Here is a 19,716-nt window from a genome sequence, read left to right on the forward strand (position 1 = left end):
AAATATGAATTGGAGCAGATGGGGGAGGTGGAAGGTGTGTGCAGGATATTCACAGAAGAAATATGTGCAGCACGCGATGAGGTGTGTGGGATGAAGAAAAGACGGAGGGGTGTCCAAGGAACAGCGTGGTGGAATGAAGAGGTGAGACAGGCTGTGGCACAAAACAAGAAAGCATACAATGAATGGATGAGAAAGTGGGGCGTGGAAGAAGTTGAGAGGCGGAAGAGAGAGTTATATGTAAAAAGAAAGAGGTGAAAAGATTAGTAAGAGAAAGAAGACAGCGGATGATGAATTTGGAAGGAACTTGAGTGTAAAGTGGAGGGACTGTGAGTAAATGTTCTGGAAAGAGGTCAAGAGTTACTGCAGGGTGGAAGTGAAGTTAGCAGGGGAGTGAAAGATAAATATGGTAGATTACTAGTGGAGAAGGGAGAAAAAGTGAGCAGATGGAGAGAACACTTTAAGGAAATGTTGAACATAGAGGATGGAAGTAATGCGAATATAAGTGGCTGGGGAATGGCTGGGACGAGGGAGGTGAGAGGACAGGAAAAATTCAGTAGGATAGAAGTTGTGGAAGCAATGAAGAAAGTTAAATCGGGGAAAGCCCCAGGAATTGATGGAGTGTGTGGTGAAATGCTGAAGCATGGGGGAGAGATAGTAGTAGAATGGATGTGGAAAATGTGCAGATTGGCCTGGGAGGAAGGTAGAGTCCAGGAGGATTGGAAGTCAGGTATAATTATTCCCTTGTACAAAGGAAAAGGTGAATAAGAAGTGTGTGGTAATCATATGGGCATTTGTCTTCTTAGTATAATAGGAAAAGAGTATGGTAGGATAATTATTGACATAGAGAAAGAACAGAGGAATTAGTTGGAGAAGAACAGGGAGGCTTTAGGAAGGGAAGAGGTTGTGTAGATCAGATATTCATTCTTAGCTCTTCAGTGGAAAAGTTTCTAGAGAAGGGAAAGAAGGTGTATCCGGCTTTCATGGATTTGGAGAAAGCATATGACAGGGTGGATAGACAAGGATTGTGGAAAGTATTAAGAATATATGGAGTAGATGGAAAGGTGTTGAGTGCTGTGAAGAATATGTATGATGGCGCTAAGGCTGCAGTGCGTGTGGATGGTGAACTGAGTGAATTTTTCTCTTTGAAGGTTGGGTTGAAACAGGGATGTGTCATGTCTCCATGGTTGTTCAATCTGTACATGGATGGGGTAATAAAAGAGGTACAAGGTAGGGTAGTGGATGTTGGAGTGGCCCTGGTGAAAGAGGGTAGTGTTTGGAAACTCCCTGTACTGTTGTTTGCAGATGATACTGTGTTGTTCAGTGAAGACAAAGGAGAGCTACAAGGCTTGGTGGATGAGTTTGGGAGAGTGTGTAAGAAACGGAATCTAAAGGTGAATGTAGGGAAGAGTAAAGTGATGGTCTTTGAGAGAGGTTAAGTCAGTGAATGAACAGCGAGGTTGGATGGTGAGGAATTGGAAAATGTGAGTATGTTTAAGTACAGTACAATCCCTGCTATCCGGTAACCAGACAAACGGAATACTCATAAAAACGGGAAAATTCAAGGGCTGGTAAAAACGTCAGTAAGTTATAACTGTGCGCCATTTTGAATGAACCGCCAAAGTGCCATTTTATCGTGTCACGCGAGGCTGGGTGAATTCGGACTAAGCAAGGTGAAGGCATTTCTGGCTAATGTAAATCCCTAGTAAATCCTCTTAACCAGCCCTCTTCCCTCTTTCCCCTACTTGAATTCAGTCATCCTCCACACCCTCCACAATTTCCACAAATCACCAGTCTGCTTTTTACCACCAGACAGTAAACAAGCTCTCTTGCTGTTGTTTTGCTCTGATGGACGGTAATTTCAACACTCCAAAATGCCTAAAGACCAAACTAAATGTAAGCGTGTCGTGCTTACCTTGAAACAGAAGCTGGACATATGCAATAGACTTGAAAAAGGCAAACATTATCAAACACTGATGACCGAATATAACGTAGGAAATCCAACGATTTATGATATCAAGTCCCAAGCATCCAAGCTCAATGAATATTTCATGAAAAGCGAGACAAGTAAGTCCATTGAAAAAGGGCATACTCTTCATCGTTCGAGTGGTTTTGCTTAGAAAGATCTAGGGGAGCACCTATTTCTGGTCCTCTTATACAAGAAAAAGCAAGAAAGTTTCACAGTAAAATGAATACAGAAGTCGAATGTGATTTCAGTGTTGGATGGTTAAATCATTTCAAAGACAGGCATGGAATTTGTAAACTAGACATCTCGGGAAAGAGCAAATCAGCAAATGCCGGTGTTTTTCTTCCTAATGGACTGACTCTAACTTGCACCACATAAATTCATCTTAGAACGCATGTATGCTGGCAGAGATGGGGGGGGGGGGAAGTTAATAGGAATGAAGGTTAACTTTGCTGGAAGAAAAAAATATATATATGCTTGCACTTCATATGTACATCATGTATTTTATTTTGTGCAAAACAGCTGATTGGCGGCAGGTGAAGGGTGGAATGGTGGAGGTCAGTCGGGGCCGGGACCGTAAACAAAGCTTGTGTGGGGGCACAGGTATGATAATTCTACACGCAGTCTTAACATCAGTTCACCAATAAATGTTCAAGATTTTATTTCTTTATTTTTCCACTTTTATGAGTACAGTACATACAACGAATACTTCGGTAGTTAACAGAATGGTCCAAAACAGTGGCGGAATGGTGGCGGTCAGTCGGGGCCGGGACTGTAAACAAAGCTGATGTGGGGGCACAAGTGTCGTGATAATTTACCAATAAATATTCAGGATTTTATTTCTTTAGTTTTCCACATTTATGAGTACAGTACATACAAGAAATTATTCGGTAGTTAACAGAATGGACTTGTGCATTTTGCAGTACTGCAAGGCATTGCATACACGTGCATTATGACCATGGTGTGTGTTTACGAGGCAATATTTCAGGTGGAATCTCTTAGTGTGCCCCCTGATGTGAGTGGTAAGTACATGAATTGTATTTACTGCTGTGATAATGATCGCCTTTGTATAGATTTGAATATCAGAACTACGGGGAAAATCTGTAACCGGGAAAGTAAATTCCCCAAGCCGCCCGGTTAACTGGGATTGTACTGTACTTGGATAGTGTGATGAGTAAGGATGGAGGTTTGGAGGGTGAAGTGCTTGAAAGGATGCAGCAGGGAAGAAAGGTTGCTGGTTCCTTGAAAGCAGTGATAAGAAGGGAAGTGAGCATGGAAGTGAAAAGGTTACTACATGACAGTGTTGTGATACCAACTCTTACTGTATGGAAGTGAAGCTTGGACATTGCTGGAAGGACACAAGTCAAGAGTGAAAGCAATGGAAATGAGTTATTTAAGAGGAGCCTGTGGAGTCACATGAAGAGACAAGCTGACAAATGAGGATATAAAGAAGCGTTGTGGTGTGGATGTGGATGTGGATGTGATAGGAAGTGTTAGGAGGAATACACTGAGGTGGTTTGGCCATGTGGAGAGGATGGAGGGTGAAAGACTGACGAAGAGAGTGTATGTGAGTGAGGTGGAGGGGGGAAGAGGGAGAGGGAGGCTGAGGATGAGATGGAGGGATGGGGTGGAGAGGTATATGCGAGAGAGGGTGTGTGAGTTGGTAGCAGGGCAGTGAAATGGTGAGGTACAGGGCGACATGGAGGCGATTTGTTTGTGGCCACCCCAAACAGGACTGAGGCGTCTGGAAATAGACAGATAGATAGAATTTCGTCTTTCCAGGTCATCACCCTTCCCTTTATACACATTTACAATTACACTCTTCAGCCAATCATCTGAGACAACACACTCATAAATAATCATATATATCAGGTCAGTGACTAACCTCACCCCTATATCTCCTGACTCAAAATTTCGGCAGTCAACCTAGACACACCTGCTGCCTTCCCCACCTTCATCCTGCCTATTGCCTCACTCACAGTAGCAGCATCAAGCAAAGGCCAAGGGCCAAACACTGGATCTGATGGCTCCAAACCTTCCCTGTCCCAGTCAAACTCCTCATTCAACAACCGGCTATAATGCTCTCTCCATGCATCTTTAATATCCTCACTGTTCACCACTACCCTTCCTTCATCATTCTTCACACACTGCTCACCTATTATCCCTCTTCATCTGATTTGCCACCTTAAATATCATATTTTTCCTTTCTCCATGTTTTAGAAATCTGCCACTAGGTTTGCTTCCATTGCCCAGCTCTGAAGCGGGGTTGGCACTGAAAAAGTAACCAGTGCTTAATTTCTTTTTAATTTTGACACAAAGTAAAACACCCCAAAACATATTTTACTCATCAAATTACTCAGATGGCATGATACGCTACAAAGAAATTACAATATGGGAGCCTTATGATTATATATAATGTACTATAAGTGTCATTTGGTAAAAGCTTTTGTCAGTTTATTTATATCTGTAAGCATAACATAGGGACAAAACCTGGGCAGTTTTACTAGAACCATCCATAAAGAAAGATAAAAGTGGTTAAAATATTTGTCATTCGTTAGTATCCACAAAAGAATAAAGATATGTAGCGACAGATTTGGCAGCACCTTTCGATATGGTGCTCTGCCTGACGTATGACTTCTCAAAACAGTAAAGACATGTTGGACGTCCTGATCATCTTAGCAGCCTGAGTCAAACATAAATAATTCTTTTAAATGTTTCCCTGGCTCCACTGCACAGTTTAGTAAGTTTACACTTCAACTCCTTGTACTCTGCTATGGTTGTGGTGTCGTACCGCACTGCCTTTTGTTTGGCTTAATATGGCTGATTCACCAACTCAGCAAACGTTTAGTACAGCACATTATTTTCCATGGAACAGCTTACTTCTTTAAAGCATGCTAAAACACACACATCAAAAGTCCCAAAGGTAATTTCCTTTTACTAACTGCACACGATTTATTCAGATATATGTAAATAGACAGCACACTGTTATAGTCCCCAAGCTAAGATTCTCTGAATGCCTGGTTATTCTTTCTTTATAGGTACTGTATATACATATATATATATATATATATATATGTACTTGACTGAATAGGAAAAAGCAGTCCTATAAATAGCAATATTATTATAAACCTAGTAATAAGTACAATTTCACAGGTCTTTAAAACTCTGCAAAAATATTTAATCGAGGCTGGGCGATGCTAGACCACCTTGTGGCAGACCTCTGAAACAGGGTTTGGTGAAGCCTCTAATTGCAAAGAATAAACTGCTGGATGAATGACAACAGTTTAATAGGCTACTGGTACAAGGTTAATTTTTGTTTAGTGAGTTCTGATGCTCTCCCTCTCTATTAAATCATTCATTAAAGTATAATACTTCATACAGCTGGTATCTATCATCAGAATTTAAGCCACCATCAATGATCCACTCACTGTTGGTAATTACTAACAGTAACTACATTACTGCTAGTTATCCATACGCAAAAACAATGACAAAGTCCTGAAATCCAATCAAAATAACAAGTTACAACTAAAAACAATCACTAAAACACATGCTTACTCCTTTAAATAGAAAAATAAATGCACACTTAACTAAAAGAACTTGCAGTGAGTACAAATCAACTCCAGACAAGCCATAAAATCTGAAATCTCTGACACTCACCGGTGGGTAGGAGTTGGCTGACGCAGGGGCTGGGACGGTGGGCTGAGCAGTAGAGCCCAGCACTGTGGTAGTTGTGGGAGGAGTAGAGACTCTCATGGGCAGTGGCAGCTGAGACGAGCCCATGGTGGTGGCCGTTGGTGGTGAAGTGAGAGAATTGGACAGTGCTGGCGAGCTTGTGCTAGTAACGCCAGTAACAGCACTCATGGCAGGGGGTGCAGTCACAGCTGGGATTGAGGCTGGAGCAGTCACAGATGGGGCAGAGGGGGCAGAGGGTGGCCTGGGAGGTTTCGTCCCTGGCACTGCTGGTGTCCGACCTTTACGGCCTTTCCCCCCCTTACTAGTATTATCTTCAACCTCAATTTCATCCTTAGGCATGGCTGCCACTTTTGTTAAAAATATTTTTTCTAATGTTTGTGCCATTAACACTACATCCTCACCAGGCTTATTATACACATAGCAATTAGTAAACATAGTGTTGAAGTCCTGTATACACTCTTTGGCACTCCAATAATATTTGTTTTCAAGGCGCTTTTTTATTGTACCCAAATCCATTGGATGCTTGATAATTTTGTGGTAGTCAGGTAAATTGAGCTTCATAGCATCAACTGGCTGATGAAATGGCCATGCAAACTGGTGTTTCCATACAGTTTTCATGACCTGCTTCTGAATGTACTGCAGTTGATTTGTCACACGTCCAGGTCTGTGATTAGGAGGAGTAAATGGAGGCTGCACAATGCCATTTATTGGGTCTATGATGGGTTCATCCCTAGGCGGAGGTTCTATCGTCCCTCCCACTTTTGGAGGGGAGTCCACCTGCATCCCACCTCCGTTGGTCTCCTCCATGGTGATGTCCCTGCACAAAAAAATTAACATTAGATTTCATGATACATATATATTACAAGAGTAAAAAGTAAACCTACCAGAAACCCAGCACCGAAGACTCACAAACAATGACATACTTCTTTAGATGTTACAACTGTCTACAGGTAACAATATGTTGTAAGTAAAAGTACTCAAAATAGTCTCCCCATGATAAGTATTGGACTTCTATACAGTAAATCAAAGCTACTCTAAAGCAACATGTTAGAAAAGCAGCAAAAATGTCCTAATACAGCAATGCGCTTAAGAGTAAGCAGGCCTAGAAGACACCAATTATATAAACTGGACACTGGATGCCTTAATATTTGGCCCACGGCAGACATATGAAATATTTGTGCTTACACATATTCAAAAATCAAATAATGTATAGTGAACAAGCTACAGGAGTCACTGGAGAAGGCGAAGATAACAGCCGTCTCTCTTATCCCAATCCCAAGGAGAAATGGCAGCATTTATTAAAAACACAGTAATAATATTTTAAGTAATTTAGATACCTGGAACTGTGTGACCTGTCACACATATACATAAATGAGGGGGATCCTTAAATTTCCAGAACAAACTGATAGTGCATGAAAAAGAAATACAAGTAGTTACACATTCTGTAGGTGGGTGCCACATGTGTGAAGTCTGGTGAATCATGGTATCGCACTGAGAGGGTCAAGTCCATATGTATTGCGTTATTTCTTTGTTCATGCATGTGACTTCTGCGATTTATGTCCTCAAGAAAACGTTGATCTTGTTTTTTGACAATGAAGGAGCTGTCCATAAAAAATATGTTCCCCATGGGCTGACTCTTCATGAGTACAGTATTATATTTACTCAAGCACCTACAGAAAAGTTTCGGGCAAATATGTCCAGAGACGTGGCAAACCCAAAACTGGTCCCTGCATCATGATGTCATCACACACCACATTGTCAGTTCAGCAATTTTTAGCCAAAAGGGAGATCTCACTCCCTGTGATTTTTTCTTGTTCCCCAACACAAGGTTTGAAGTGAAACACATTAGATCTAACAACTCTGAAATCCAAGAAACATACATGAGTCTCTGCACATGGTAACACGAGACAACTGCAGGATGCACTTCCAGAAAAAAACAGCTGAGACAAGTGTACTGCATCTCAAGGGTAGTACTCTGAAGGGAACTAAAACAGAATTGCTGTAAGTTATGCGATGAAGCTTTTGTCAATTCTGGGAATTTTTGCATCTCAAGGGTAGTACTTTGAAAGGAACTAAAACAGACCTGCTGTAAGTCTTGTGATGAAGTTTTTGTCAATTCTGGGAATTTGGGGGTCCTCCTCATATATATATATATATATATATATATATATATATATATATATATTATATATATGAATATATATATGAATGTGTGTACAGTAAAACCTCGATATAACAGACTTCAATTGACTGGAATTAGCTTTCATCAGAATCGAGGAGCTAACGGACTAAATTCCTATGTCGGAAAAAGTCCGATAAAGCCAGAAGCAGTCTGGACTGCCTGACCACTTCAGCTATGTTCACCACAAAAGGATTAATAAAAGACATGTTTATCAGTGTACAGTACAGTGTTATTATATATGTTGTACCATTTGAATAATGTTGTGAAGTTATAACACAGTGGAGTACCGCAATGGTAGTCAAAACAGTTTAAAAACTATTTCCGCGATCCGGAGTAATGTCTGATATATTGGAAAAAGTTCGGGTTAGCAGGGGGAAGTCCGGATGGTGCTTTTATCAGAATTTTGTATTTTTCAGAAATGTTTGGGCCCCAAATTAGTCTGTTATAGTGAGGTCTTGCAGTATGGGGGATGATAATTGGGTGAGGAAGGTGAGAAGTGTTAATATTGGGGGTGGGGTTGTGAGGGGTAGACCGAGAAAGACATGGGATGAGGTCATTAAGTGTGACCTTAGGGTTAAGGGATTGAACATGGAGGCTGCAATGGATCGTGCAGCGTGGAGAGCCGCCATTAGGTGACCAAGGCTGACACATGCAAGCATGTTGGAGCCTTTAAAAATGAAACGAAACGAAACGATAGATATATATATATATACCGTAATAGTCCTCCTACATATCATACACCTCTACATATCACCACTTCAGTGCTAACACCCACCGTCCATATTGAGTACATGCTAGGGCTGTCTCATACAGGATTGGTGTATTGGTATTATCGGGGGTATATTTACGACATGTCGGCGAGTCTTCTGGTAGATCAGTAAAGTCTGCTTTACATGAAATTCAAATCCTCAAACTGTTCCCCGCTCCAGCGGTGATTCGAACCTGGGTCCGGTAGGACCACAGGCCCTCTCTACCAATTAAGCCACTGCCTCCCCGATTTGTTGTTATGACCATTTAAGTAGCATCCCCCCCCCCCTCACACACACACATGGTATGTATGGTCTTCAAGAAAAAAGAAGTCAGGGAATGTACACTGAGGCTGGATAAGGAGGAAATGGAAATGTGAGTGCATTTAAGTACAAAACGTGGGTAGTGTGATGAGTAAAGATGGAAGTTTGGAGGGTGAAGTGCTTGAAAGGGTACAACAAGGAAGAAGGGTTGCTGGTTCCTTGAAAGCAGTGATAAGAAACAGGGAAATGAGCATGGAAATGAAAAAGTTACTACATGACAGTATTGTGATACCAGCTCTAAAGTATGGAAGTGAAGCTTGGACCTTGTTGTAGGGACACAAGTCATGAGTGAGAGCAGTAGAAAGGAGCATGTGGAGTCACATGGAGAGACAGACTGACAAATGAGGAAGTGAAGGAGTGTTGTGGTGTGGATGTGGATGTGATAGGAAGCGTTAGGAGAAATACATTGAGGTGGTTTGCGATGTGGAGAGGATGGAGAGTGAGTGGCTGACAAGGAAAGTGTATGTGAGAGAGGTGGAGGGGGGGAGAGGGAGGGGGAAGCCAAGGATGAGATGGAGGGATGGAGTGGAGAGGTATATGAGAGAAGGGGGACAGGGAGACATGGAGGTGATTTGTCTGTGGACACCCCTTACGGGATTAATGCGTCTGGCAATATATATCTATATACAGTATATGGTGGAGTGGGCAATGAGAAAGCTTGGCTTGGAGGAGTGGTTGGTTAGGGTGGTTATGGCCATGTATGTGGGTGCTCACACCCAGGTGAGAGTGAATGGAGATTTGAGTGATGAGTTTTCCGTGAATGTTGGTGTGCATCAGGGGTCAGTCTTGAGTCCCATGTTGTCTATCATGGTACTTGAAGCCCTTTCACATGACTTTAGAAACGGACTCCCGAGCAGGATGTCCTATGCTGATGATTTGGTGTTGATTGCAGAGAATGAAAGGGAGGCGGAAGAAAGGTTTAGGAATTGGAGAGATGGTATGGGGCAAAAGGGTTTAAGGGTAAATGCAGATAAAACAAAAGTGATGATATCTAGGGTTGGTGGCGGTACTGTCAAAGATGAGGGAGAGTGGCCATGTGCAGTTTGCCACAAGGGCGTGGGAAGTAATTCCATCTTGTGCGGTGTGTGTGATAAATGGGTGCATAAGAGATGCAGTGGTATCAGAGGTAGACTGCGAGATAATGCTGATTTTATGTGTACGGCGTGCCGGGGTGAGCAGGTGGAGATTGTCAGACGTGAAAGGATTGAACTTGCTGGTGAATCTCTTGAGTGTGTGGAAGAGTTTTGTTATTTGGGATACATGTTGTGTGCTGGAGGTGGGGCTGGAGCTACCTCTGTGGCCAGGGTGAGAAGTGGTTGGAAGAAGTTCAGGGAGCTCTTGCCTCTCCTGACATTGAGAGGAATCTCCCTACATGCTAAGGGGTCTTTGTATGCAGCATGTGTTAGGAGTGTAATGCTGTATGGCAGTGAGACCTGGGCAGTGAAGGAGGAAGATATTCGCCGGCTCAGACGTACAGAAATGACAATGATTAGGTGGATGTGCAGTGCGTCCCAGCGTCCAAGGCCTGGAGGGGCTTGGTTTACAATGGAAGTGTTGAGAGATAGGATGGGACTGGAGTGTGTTGGTGTTGTGATGAGGAGAGGTAGACTGAGGTGGTTTGGACATGTGGAGAGGATGGGGGATGATAATTGGGTGAGGAAGGTGAGAAGTGTTAATATTGGGGGTGGGGTTATGAGGGGTAGACCGAGAAAGATATGGGACGAGGTCATTAAGTGTGACCTTAGGGTTATAGGACTGAATAGGGAGGCTGCAATGGATCGTGCAGCATGGAGAGCCGCCATTAGGTGACCAAGGCCGACACATGTAAGCATGTTGGAGCCTTTAAAAACGGAAACGAAAACGATATATATATATATATATATATATATATATATATATACAGAATACTGTATATGTACCAGTATGTGTGTGTGTGTGTGCATGTTATAACACATTATTATATGTAACTAAAGTATGTAACTTTATAGCTATAGGTAACAATATGTAAAATGGGTAGTTATGTCTGAGTTCTCCAGGAAGATTTAGAGAACACATCCCCTTGCCTAGACGAATCATGAATGCCAAACACCCCTAATCATGTTCCAGATATGTGATCGAAACCCACACACACACAAATGTATGCACACGTACGCCCACACACTTTAGCTGGAAGCTAGAGAGAGATATATGTCCAATATCTCATGCAGGAAAGTTAGTCAGACAAAGTGAGATAGAGCAGGACAGGAGAGAACAAGAGTTAGACAAGGAGAGAACAACAGGGAGTAGGAGAGTGAGAGTAAAGTAGGGGGACAGCAGCTAGCACAAACTACTACTAACCATAGGCTACATGGGTCAAGCCAAGCTCTTAACTTTTGTTCAAGTAACTGTCTCACAATAAACTCCACCAACAGAATCTGCCTATTTCATCATCCCACTTAAAATACGAAGAGAATAATGGAACAGAGAAGGCCTACACTATCTCCTACATGCCTCACCATTACTCTCTCCTGGGTGTCTCTCCCATCGACGAAATAAAATAACTTTCTCTACAGAATCACACCCCTCGGCTACGTCTAACTACACATATATACATACACACACACACACACACACACACATATATATATATATATATATATATATATATATATATATATATATACATATATATAGTAAACATCTGATCATCTCTTGCAGCACTACCCAGTATATGACATTATCCGGCATAGCCAAAGGTTGAATTAAAATGGTACCTGACAGTATGCAAAAAATCTTTGACACTATCCGGCATGGAAGATCCTTTCTTCTGGCTAAAAGCACATAATCATCCAGCATGAGGCAGTTGTTGTCATCAAACATCCACCCATTAAAAAAAAAAAAAAAAAAAAAAAAAAAAAAAACACACACACACGGTACAAAAAAAGAATGGTTATACCAGTACTTTACAGCACAGTAATATGAACAGGAGGGAAGGTCGATGGGCCTAGCAGCCCACAGGGTGTTGATGGGGAGACGCAGTGGTAGGGAGTAGAAGAGTTTTGATTGGCTAAGGCAGGGGAGGGAGAATTCTAATGCAGAGTTTTCATTGGCTGACAGCAGGAAGGTGGATGTTCTCTCACTCTCTGTTGTATTCCTCCGTCACTATGGTGCTGATATACAAACAAGTCTACATTGCACTCTGAGACTCTCTCAAAACAATATTATTATTAAATGGCAACGTTGCAATGGATTTCCCTCCAAAACCTGGTTGGCATTCTAGCAAGGTATTGCAGTGGTTTTGTGGCATGTTGTACTGCTGCCCCCCTCTCTTCTCTGCTAAGTACAACTTACAGTGTTCTGAGGTGTACATTACTGTACTGTACAAGTGACTGTTGGATTCTGCTAAGGCAATGATGAAAGTGCATTGGAAAGAAAAGTCACTTGTAATTATGTTACTAAACAAGATGAGTTGATGGAAATGTGTTTTACTAAACAAAATAATTATGCTACAAAGCAACTGTTAACACAAAATATAAAATCATTTAGACATATTTTTCTTCCCAAGGGAAGTTTGTCCTTGCTACTATGAGATGGAAGTTTTGTTTTGTTCTGTGTGGCAGAGCCATCTGTTAGAATTTCGATCGACGAAGGTATAGTATGGTGTACACAGTACAGTGAAGCATTTCATTTTAGTGATTTAGTGGATTTTGTGTGTGTGTGTGTGTGTGTGTGTGTGTGTGTGTGTGTGTGTGTGTGTGTGTGTGTGTGTGTGTGTGTTTTGACTCCATATTTTGACATAACTGTACAATATTCCCTAATAATGTCTTTATAATCATCACCACCACCACCACCATGAAATGTGATTCTGTACACAAAATTAGTGTACTACACAGTACAATACTGGTATTTCAATGTTAGGAACGTCTTTCAGCTTTTTTTTAACAACTGATATTGTTTACAATGTGTGTGTATATACACTACTGGCAGGTTAAAGAAAACAAGGCTCCAGGCTGGTGGGACTTTGATATTATCCCCATCATCAACATGAAACTGCTTCTGTAGCTACATAACATTTCAGTGTACTAACAGCATATTAAAGTACTTTATAATAGGAACATCTATTAGCTACGTGATTTTTGACATTTTAAGGCATTTTGTAGGGGTTAGTGGTTAAGTGTTACAGGGCTGGGGGATTTGGGGCCCTTAGGGGGGGCTTTTGCATATCTCGGCATTTTGACATTATCGGGGAGGCCTTTGGCTCTATTATGCTGGATAACTGGGAGTTTACTGTATTTTTTTTTTTAATTTTCATATTTATATTTCATATTTCTCTCAACGCTGCCAGACAACGAATACTACACCAGTGGTCACTTTGCCTGGAGTAAACCCAAACTGCATCTAATTGGTATTCACTCTGTCTTAACATATCGTATCTTTTAGGACCCAGTTCTCCTTGACCTCAGTTTCTACACCTTCATCCCACCACCATATTATCTTGGGTCTGTGTGTGCCCCATGTCCATCCACACACGAATCTGAAACTCAAGAGAATGTTCTGAAAGCTCTGTACTACTCATTTACACTTCTTCCTTCAGCTCCCTGTTAGCTATAAAAAGCATCCTTTAATGCTTGGTTTTTCAACTTCCATATATTCCTCCTGGGTGCATAGGTCCTTTCCTTCACTATGCACTACTTTATTACCAAGCTGTATGTCAGTAATTTGTGCTGCTGCATACATTCTTTGTTCCAGATATACCATCCTTAACTAACTTCCGATCAGCCTTCCTGACCGGGAAATAGTAAATGTGGCTACTGTTCTTCCCAGACTCACATGTAATCAGACTATTCTCATATCGTATAATTTATAAAGACTCCAACATGCTTGCATGCGTTGGCCTAGATCATGTACTGGATACTGGTACTCCCCAAGCTACTTGATCTCTGGCAGCCTCCCAATTCAGTCCCTATCCCCTGAGGTCAATCTCTTTTCCGAAAATGTGTGTTGCACATATCATACTCACTGTCTCCCCGAATTCCTGTATCCCTTCCCCTTCTGCATTCCTCATACCATACACTCCTCCCTCGTGCACCTCTTCATGTCCGTGACCTGCTGCACCCAGGTAATCATTTGTAATACTCATCCCATATCACCATCTCATCATCCCCATACCACCAACCACACATACCAGATCATCCTAGATTTTGTCTTTTTCTTCGCAATCCAAGCCAGGAGCTTTCCGGACAACAATTTCAATGTTATATTATACTGCCTAGCCCCGGCCTCCTACGCTCCTCACGGGGCAACGTAGGATTGGATGATGGATGGATTACCCTTTCATTCAATCTCTATACATTTGTAACATAAACACACAAAACAAATGCAAGCGCATTCGTGAGTACTGTACTGTAAATGGCTGAAACATATGCAGCAAAATGAATTTAAAAATAGTAATACTTTATCATTGTGGTAGCTGGTTGCAACCATCATCCACTCAGTTGATGTAGTGCTGTCTGCTTCTTCCTTCACGTTTGTCATTGTTTTTCTGTCTACCCTCCTCTCTCTCTCTCTCTCTCTCCTTTCCTTTTTCATTACTCTTCTTTCCTTTTCAGGTGGCTTCACATTGAGTGACAAGCCTAATGGTTTCCTGTAAGGCAAGAAACCATTTAAGACACTGCGCGGTAACCATGTAACCAATCCACACTTTCCCTACACGTCAACAAGTGGGTTGGTGGAGGGCTAATGCTCCTCCCCTCAAAAAAAATAAATAAATAAATAAATAAATAAAAAACTCAAAAGGCAAACGGTCACTCTTTACAGAATTATGGCATCAGGCTATGTACAGAATACTTCATCACTTGTTTTCAGACTGCATTCACCCAAGATCTTGACAATTTTTACAATAAACAACTCTACACCACAGTGAATTACTGCCAGAAATATTATATAAGTGTTGCACTTTTCAATTATTCTTCACCCTTGGTAGCGCTATAACCTACACAATTCGTCGAACTGATCTATCGCCAATATTTGCATTTATTTCCAGCATCAAACAGATACTGTTTTCTACCGTTGATATTGGGGCATCAGATATGGATGGAAGAAACAATGAAACGTCTATTACTGAAGCTATCGTTCATTGTTAAGCACGATTCTCTGTGAAAGCATAAGGTTTTTCAACTCTGTTTTGCAGCTTGATAAAAAAAAAAAATCTTTGTAAAAACAATTATGGGGTCAAAATAATAGGTAGGTGTGGGGAAAAAAAAAAAAAAAAAAAAGCACTCAGCTCATACTGAGGTATAAAGTGTACTGGTGGCGTGTAACTGTGGTGGCTGAGTGGGTTTACGTAATTAAATAGTGTACACATGCTGTCTACATAAGTACAAACTGCACGCAACATTTATTTCTTACAATCTTTAACAGACGTACCACTAACAGTGACTCTTCTCACTGCAATCTAAATAAACAAATAATTTCCTGAATATAGAACGACAGAGGAAGTAGAAAGGGGCAATAAAATGACTAACTCACACAAGGGGATGAATGACATTTAGTAACTTTGCATATATATATATATGTAAGTACTGTATATATATACAGTATATATGAATGTATATATATATATATATATATATATATATATATATATAGTATATATATATCTATCAAGTGGGGTTGGTGGAGGATTAGTGCCCCTCCCTGTAAAACAATTAACTCTAGGCCGTTGGCCACCCCGTCTGAGATACATGGCGTCTGGCAATGAATGAATGAATATATCTATCTATTGCCAGACGCCTCAATCCCATTTGGGGTGGCCACAAACAAATCGCCTCCAAGTCGCCCTGTCCCCCGGCATTTCACTGCCCTGCTCCCAACGCACACACACCCCTCTCTCATATACCTCTCCACCCCATCCCTCCATCTCATCCTCGGCCTCCCCCTCCCTCTTCCCCCCTCCACCTCACTCACATACACTCTCTTCGTCAGTCTTTCACCCTCCATCCTCTCCACATGGCCAAACCACCTCAGTGTGTTCCTCATAACGCTTCCTATCGCATCCACATCCACGCCACAACGCTCCTTTATATCCTCATTCGTCAGCCTGTCTCTCCATGTGAACCCACAGGCTTCTCATAAATAGATCATTTCCACTGCTCTCACTCTTGACTTGTGTCCTTCCAACAACGTCCAACCTTCACTTCCATACGTTAGAGTTGGTATCACAATACTGTCATGTAGTAACTTTTTCACTTCCATGCTCACTACTCTGTTTCTTATCACTGCTTTCAAAGAACCAGCAACCTTTCTTCCCTGCTGTACCCTTTCAAGCACTTCATCCTCCAAACCTCCATCCTTACTCATCACACTACCCAAGTACTTAAACGTACTCACATTTTCTAATTCCTCACCATCCAACCTCGCTGTACATTCACTAACTTCACCTCTCTCAAAGTCCATCCCTTTACTCTTCCCTACATTCACCTTTAGATTCCGTTTCTTGCACACTCTCCCAAACTCATCCACCAAGCCTTGCAGCTCCCCTAGTCTTCACTCAACAACACAGTATCATCTGCAAACAACAGTCCAGGGAGTTTCCAAACACTATCCTCTCTCACTAGGGCCACTCCAACATCCACTACCCTACCTTGTACCTCTTTTATTACCCCATCCATGAACAGATTGAACAATGGAGACATGACACATCCCTGTTTCAACCCAACCTCCAAAGAGAAAAATTCACTTAGTTCACCATCCACACGCACTGCAGCCTTAGCACCATCATACATACTCTTCACAGGATTCAACAACTTTCCATCTACTCCATATATTCTTAATACTTTCCACAATCCTTGTCTATCCACCCTGTCATATGCTTTCTCCAAATCCATGAAAGCCGCATACAACTTCTTTCCCTTCTCTAGAAACTTTTCCACTAAAGATCTAAGAATGAATAACTGATCTACACAACCTCTTCCCTTCCTAAAGCCTCCCTGTTCTTCTCCAACTAATTCCTCTGTTCTTTCTCTAACTCTGTCAATAAGTATCCTAACATACACTTTTCCTATTATACTAAGAAGACAAATGCCCATATGATTACCACACACTTCTTTTTACCCTTTTCCTTTGTACAAGGGAATAATTATACCTAACTTCCAATCCTCCGGGACTCTACCTTCCTCCCAGGCCAATCTGCACATCTTCCACATCCATTCTGCTACTATCTCTCCCCCATGCTTCAGCATTTCACCACACACTCCATCAATTCCTGGGGCTTTCCCCAATTTAACTTTCTTCATTGCTTCCACAACTTTTATCCTACTAATGTCTTCCTGTCTTCTCACCTCCCTCCTTCTCTCAGCCATTCCCCAGCCACTTATACTCGCATTACTTCCATCCTCTATGTTCAACAATTCCTTAAAGTGTTCTCTCCATCTGCTCACTTTTTCTCCCTTCTCCACTAGTAATCTACCATTTATATCTTTCACTCCCCTGCTAACCTCACTTCCACCCTGTCTTACTCTCTTCACCTCTTTCCAGAACATCTTCTTACAGTCCCTCCACTTTACACTCAAATTCCTTCCAAATTCATCATCCACTCTCTTCTTACTCTCTCTTACTAATCTTTTCACCTCTCTCTTTCTTTCTACATATAACTCTCTCTTCCGCCTCTCATCTTCTTCCACGCCCCTATTTCTCATCCATTCATTGTATGCTTTCTTGTTTTGTGCCACAGCCTGTCTCACCTCTTCAGTCCACCACGCTGTTCCTTGCACCCCCCTCCGTCTTCTCTTCCTCCCACACACCACATCACATGCTGCACATATTTCTTCCGTAAATATCCTGCACACACCTTCCACGTCTCCCATCTGCTCCAATTCATATTTGCCCAATCGTTCCTCCACTTCTCTCTTATACTTTGCCTTTTTCTCATCCTCTTGTAACCTTTCCACTCTCCTTGCAATTACTCCTTCCTCTCGCCTTTCCCTTCTTCTATTCCTCCATCTTACTTGTAACCAAATTCTGGCCACCACCAAGTAGTGGTCAGAAAGTCAACTCCCCCTACCTCTATAAGCTCTTGCATCCATTACACATCTTCGCATCCTTTCATCCACACACACATAATCAATCACTGCCTTCCTTTCATTCAGTTCACCACCCACCCTTCTCATCACTCGCCATGTATACCTGTGGATCATTTTATGCCTGAAGAGGGTATTGGCTATCACCAACCCCCTCCCAGCACAAATGTCCACTAACGCACTGCCATTCTCATCTATCGCAGCAGGCACACCCCACTCACCAACTATTCCATCCACCTTCACAGTCCCTACTTTACCATTCATATCACCGATCAAAAACACTCTCTCATTCCTTCCAAACTTTTCCATGCACACTTCCACATTTGTCCAAAACTCTTCTCTCACTCTGCTAGCATGATCTTGCGTTGGCGCATACACACACACAATCGCCCACATTTGTATTCCAACTTTCAACTTTACCCACATAATCCTTGGCCCAACTGATCCATACTGTCTTATGCTCTTCTTCCACCTTTTACTCACAATTATACATACTTCTTCCTTTGCCCTCTTATTCCTACCTAATCCTGCACATATAACCCATCCATACTCCCATTCTCTCACACTTTCTCCTCTCCATTTTGTTTCAGTCATTCCACATACATCCACTTTTGCACCCTCAAGCACCTAGACAATCTCTCTCTCTTTCACCTCATCATTCGCTCCTCTTACATTCCATGTAGCCATTACCAAGTCCTCTGTCCGGTCCTGGGTCGTCATCGTTTGTCAGTCCTTGTCCGAGGCTTCTGGTTGTTTTTTTAGTTAGTTGTTTTCTGGGGAGGGGTACCAACCCTCCGCCAACCCTTTTTGTCGCCTTTTACGACAAGCAGGGATACTTGGGGAGTATTCTTGAAAAAATAAACCTATATAAATAAAATATATATATATACATTATATATATATATAAATGTATATATAATAAATACATAAAAATATAATAAATATATATATATATATATATATATATAAATATATATATACACATACATACACACACACACACAGTATATCCATCCATCATCCAGTCCTACATTGTCCGATGAGGAGCGTAGGAGCTGGGGCAAGGCAGTTGGTCCCGACATTTAAGATGAGAGTGACCAGCCTCACTCATCCCTGAGTGGCATTACATGAGCAATCAATCCCAACCACTCCTTGGATAGAAACCTTCACAGGCTCAATCCGATTGGAGAGCAATGATTACCCACTAAACCACCAGGCGCCAAAATTTAGTTATATGGTTACCACCCAGCATAGTAAATGGTTTCCTGGTGTACAGGAAACCATTTGCTTTGTCACTCAGTGTAGTCACCCACAGGCAGAAGGAAGAGGAAAGAATGAAGGAAAGAATGAAGACCGAGTGTAAAGTCACCCATTGGCAGAAGAAGGAAAGAATGAAGGAAAGAAAGAAGAGGATGGAAGGAAAGGGTAGACATCCAACAACAGCACTACATCAAGTGAGTGGATGGTGGGCACCCCCACCTGCCACTATATACAAATATATAACATATGTATACATATACATCCATCCATCCATTGCCAGACGCCATGTATCCCACACGGGGTGGCCAAGGGCTTAGAGTTAATTGTTTTTTTTACAGGGAGGGGCACTAATCCTCCACCAACCCCACTTGACACGTAGGGATGCCAACAGCATCTGGTGTTCCCAGGCGGTCACCCATCCAAGTACTAACCAGAATATATATATATATATATATTATAGAGAGAGAGAGAAAGAGAGAGGTATACCCCAGC

The 19,716-nt window shown here is 41.8% G+C and overlaps 1 protein-coding gene across 5 annotated transcripts in view; it reads right to left on the reverse strand.

Annotated features, from left to right (window-relative positions):
- The window catches only part of LOC145406647 (uncharacterized), a 488,439-nt gene that overhangs the window by 449,707 nt on the left and 19,016 nt on the right, over window positions 1-19,716 (reverse strand). For all 5 annotated transcript variants that reach the window (XM_080277733.1, XM_080277730.1, XM_080277729.1 and 2 more), the window contains exon 2: window positions 5,621-6,473. In XM_080277733.1, the coding sequence (XP_080133859.1) occupies window positions 5,621-6,473 (853 nt within the window). The remainder of the gene's footprint in view (window positions 1-5,620; window positions 6,474-19,716) is intronic.

The sequence above is a fragment of the Coenobita brevimanus genome, chromosome 71 (genome assembly GCF_032717465.1).
Source record: "Coenobita brevimanus isolate Jiangsu-jjx chromosome 71, ASM3271746v2, whole genome shotgun sequence".
Taxonomy (NCBI): domain Eukaryota; kingdom Metazoa; phylum Arthropoda; class Malacostraca; order Decapoda; family Coenobitidae; genus Coenobita; species Coenobita brevimanus.